Raw genomic sequence first — 3041 nt, 5'->3', positions numbered from 1 at the left:
TCCTGTACCTGTGTGTGTCTGTGTGTGTGTGTGTGTGTGTGTGTGTGTGTGTGTGAGAGAGAGAGAGAGAGAGAGAGAGGGAGAGAGATAGAGAGAGAGAGCGTTTGCATGTGCATGCGTGTGAAAGTGTGAGTAAATTTCAGAGCAGGCTATTTGCTGGCAAATAGGAATTTTGAGGTAGGCAAATGAAGGATTTTATCCTAAAGGAAAGCTCTTGGTGTTGGGTGCTGTTGGTGGTTGTGGTGTACGTCTGCGTTTCTACGTGTGTGTTATACAAACACACAAACACCCAGCAACACACACGCACAGAATCCCACAAAAGCACCCCCCCCCCCTCCCCCACACACTTACTAACTTATTCACTCCTATACCTCCGAACCACACAGAACCCCAAGTGACTGTTGCTGGCTTCGGACTGGACAAGAACAGACCTCTCACCCAGACAGCCGCCCACTTTGTATGGGAGGCCATAGACCCAAAAGATAGAAAAATCAACGGAAAGTTCCGAGGCTACAAGGTGAATAAATAATGTGGCTTCTGTGTTGGATCAAGTTCTTGGGCGTATCCAACCTTTATACTTTCAATGTTGTGGGTTTTTTTATTTGGTTTTTATTCATTTCATTGCATTTTTTGTTGTCATAGTGATGGCAAATGTGTTTACTTTCGTTGTCATTGTTTGTTCATTTGTTTGTTTTTTTGTTTGTTTGTTTGTTTGTTTGTTTTAATGGTTGTGAAGTGCGATGTAGTGGGCGACTTATTATTGTTGTAGTAATTGTTATTACGAGGGGATGGGATTGTTACTGCGGTTATTTATTGTGATGCTTTTTGTTTTCATTGCCCTGCTAACCTGTTCCTTTTGTTTTCTTGCAGTAAAGCCAAATCTGAATCTGTAGATACTCTTGTTTCTGTTCTTTTGTTTGTGATGTGTAACGTAAGTGTTGATTTTGGCGTTGTCCCCGTTTTATTTTCACTTTTGTTGATGTGGTTGTGTTGTGGTTGTTGTTTTTATTGTTGTTGTTGTTGTTGTGGTGGTGGTGGTTATTTCTGGTGGTGTCTCTAGCATTGTCGTGCCATTTGTGTACATCATGTCTGATAAATTCATTTTCATCATCATCATCATCATCATCATCATCATCATCATCATCATCATCATCATCTTCCTCGTCGTCGTGGTCACCAACACCACCATCACAGACACCACCGCCACCACCACCAGTAACAGCAACAACATTACAGTAATCATTATTATCGACAGCGAAAAGCGAGCTTCACTCATGTGGAATTGTGTAACAATTGTGTAACGTGTAATCCTATCAACTAAGTGCGAGCGTACCCATAATTAACTCCTTTCTCACCAGACAATGCACGTTCAAAGGCGCCTTGTTCCGCTGGTGTCATATTCGTGTGATTAGCGACACGTTGCAAATCGTATTACGTCGGGATATTAGAAAAACTGCTTATTGCGCCAGAATATTTCAGATGGGACCAAGTTTTTGGCGTCTGTATACATATTATATAGTCGCTTCGGGGGTTGTTTGAAAGCAAAATTGTAGTAAAATTGGAAATGAAAGTTTTAATCAGTAGTCGAGAAACGTTTGTTGTGACCTTTCGAAATGAATGATTTTAATTTTCACATTGAAGGGGGGTTTTTTTTAGAATGTTTTTTATGTTCTTGTAAAAAGAGCCAACACAGAAAACCAGCGTCTGTGATCTAATGTTTAGGGTAAAATGTTTACAATAGCTGCATAGAAAGACGCAGACAGACTGTAATTCAGAAAAAAGGAGATGTTTTTAAAACCTGTAAAGAGGAACTAATCAAGCAAAACTAGCCTTGAGCCGAAATCTGAAAGCATACATGTACTATTACCTAGTTAGCTGCCAGCACAATAATAACATTTGCTAACTACATCAAAACCCATGTGTGCGTTTTTGTGTGTTTGTGTGTGTATTTGTGTGTGTGTGTATGAATAGAGAGAGGGGGGAGGGAGAGAGAAAGAAAGAGAGAGAGAGAGAGAGAGAGAGAGAGAGAGAGAGAGAGAGTCTGATTAAGTTTGTGAATTTGCATGTGGGTTTCTGTAAGTGGATTTGTTTTCGTGGTAAGTGTGTATTCCTGATGGTTGTATGTGTCTGGGTTTTTCTTTTTTGTGTGAGTGACTGCACATTTGATTGTGTATGTGCGTTTCGGATTGCATGTGTATGTCTGTGGCACACGTTGTATAAAACATATGCATGCATATGCGTGCAAGATTTTCAAATTATTGGAAAAACGTCGTCGTTCAAAGTACATGTATTTTACATCCAGTGTCCCTTTGTGTTTCATTCATTATCACTGGTGCGTGCACCTGTCTTTCTTTCTTTCTTTCTTTCTTTCTTTCTTTCTTTCTTTTTTGGTCCAGTACACGTCTTTCCTCCCCCCACCACCTCACTCACACCCACTCACCTCCCAAGGGACTAAGTCTACAATCTAGTTACTTCTAGTTAGTGATGCTGGGTTCTGTGGATAAAGCTCAAAACAGCAAGGATCAATTTCAGTATTGATTGAAGGGGGAGAAAGCCAGGACAGCGAGGAGACAGGCTTCGATCTTCGTACAGCGATAAGTAGATCACAGTCTGGGACAATAGGGAGAGCTACACACGCCTACAAAACTTTTCTTCTCTTCTCTTTTCTTCTCTCTTTGTTTTTTACAGGACTGCTACCTCCATCTCTTTACTCTTTTGTTTCTTTGTTGTTGTTTTTTCTTTGTTGGTTTGTTTCTTTCTTTTTATCTATCTATTATTCTTTCTGCCTTACTCTTTCTGCGTTTTTGTTTTTTTATTTCAGTTTTTCTAACGCACTCGTATTATAATATTACACGCGCACATTTATACAAATGCAGGTGTACAGAGAGGGAGAGGAAGAGTGCGAGGGAGAGGGAAAGAGAGAGAGAGAGAGAGAGAGAGAGAGAGAGAGAGAGAGGTGGAGAGAGAGAGAGAGAGAGGTGGAGAGAGAGAGGGAGAGAAAGAGGGAGAGAGAGGGAGAGAGAGGGAGAGAGAGAGGGAGA

The 3041-nt window shown here is 40.8% G+C and overlaps 1 protein-coding gene across 1 annotated transcript in view; it reads left to right on the top strand.

The window, feature by feature from the left end:
- Window positions 1–3041, top strand: part of LOC101848936 (neuroglian) — a 22173-nt gene that overhangs the window by 9517 nt on the left and 9615 nt on the right. The window contains exon 2 of the mRNA XM_013088511.2: window positions 387–517. Within this exon, the coding sequence (XP_012943965.1) occupies window positions 387–517 (131 nt within the window). The remainder of the gene's footprint in view (window positions 1–386; window positions 518–3041) is intronic.

The sequence above is a fragment of the Aplysia californica genome, unplaced genomic scaffold (assembly GCF_000002075.1).
Source record: "Aplysia californica isolate F4 #8 unplaced genomic scaffold, AplCal3.0 scaffold00023, whole genome shotgun sequence".
NCBI lineage: Eukaryota > Metazoa > Mollusca > Gastropoda > Aplysiida > Aplysiidae > Aplysia > Aplysia californica.
This window is presented reverse-complemented; position numbering and strand designations above follow the sequence as displayed.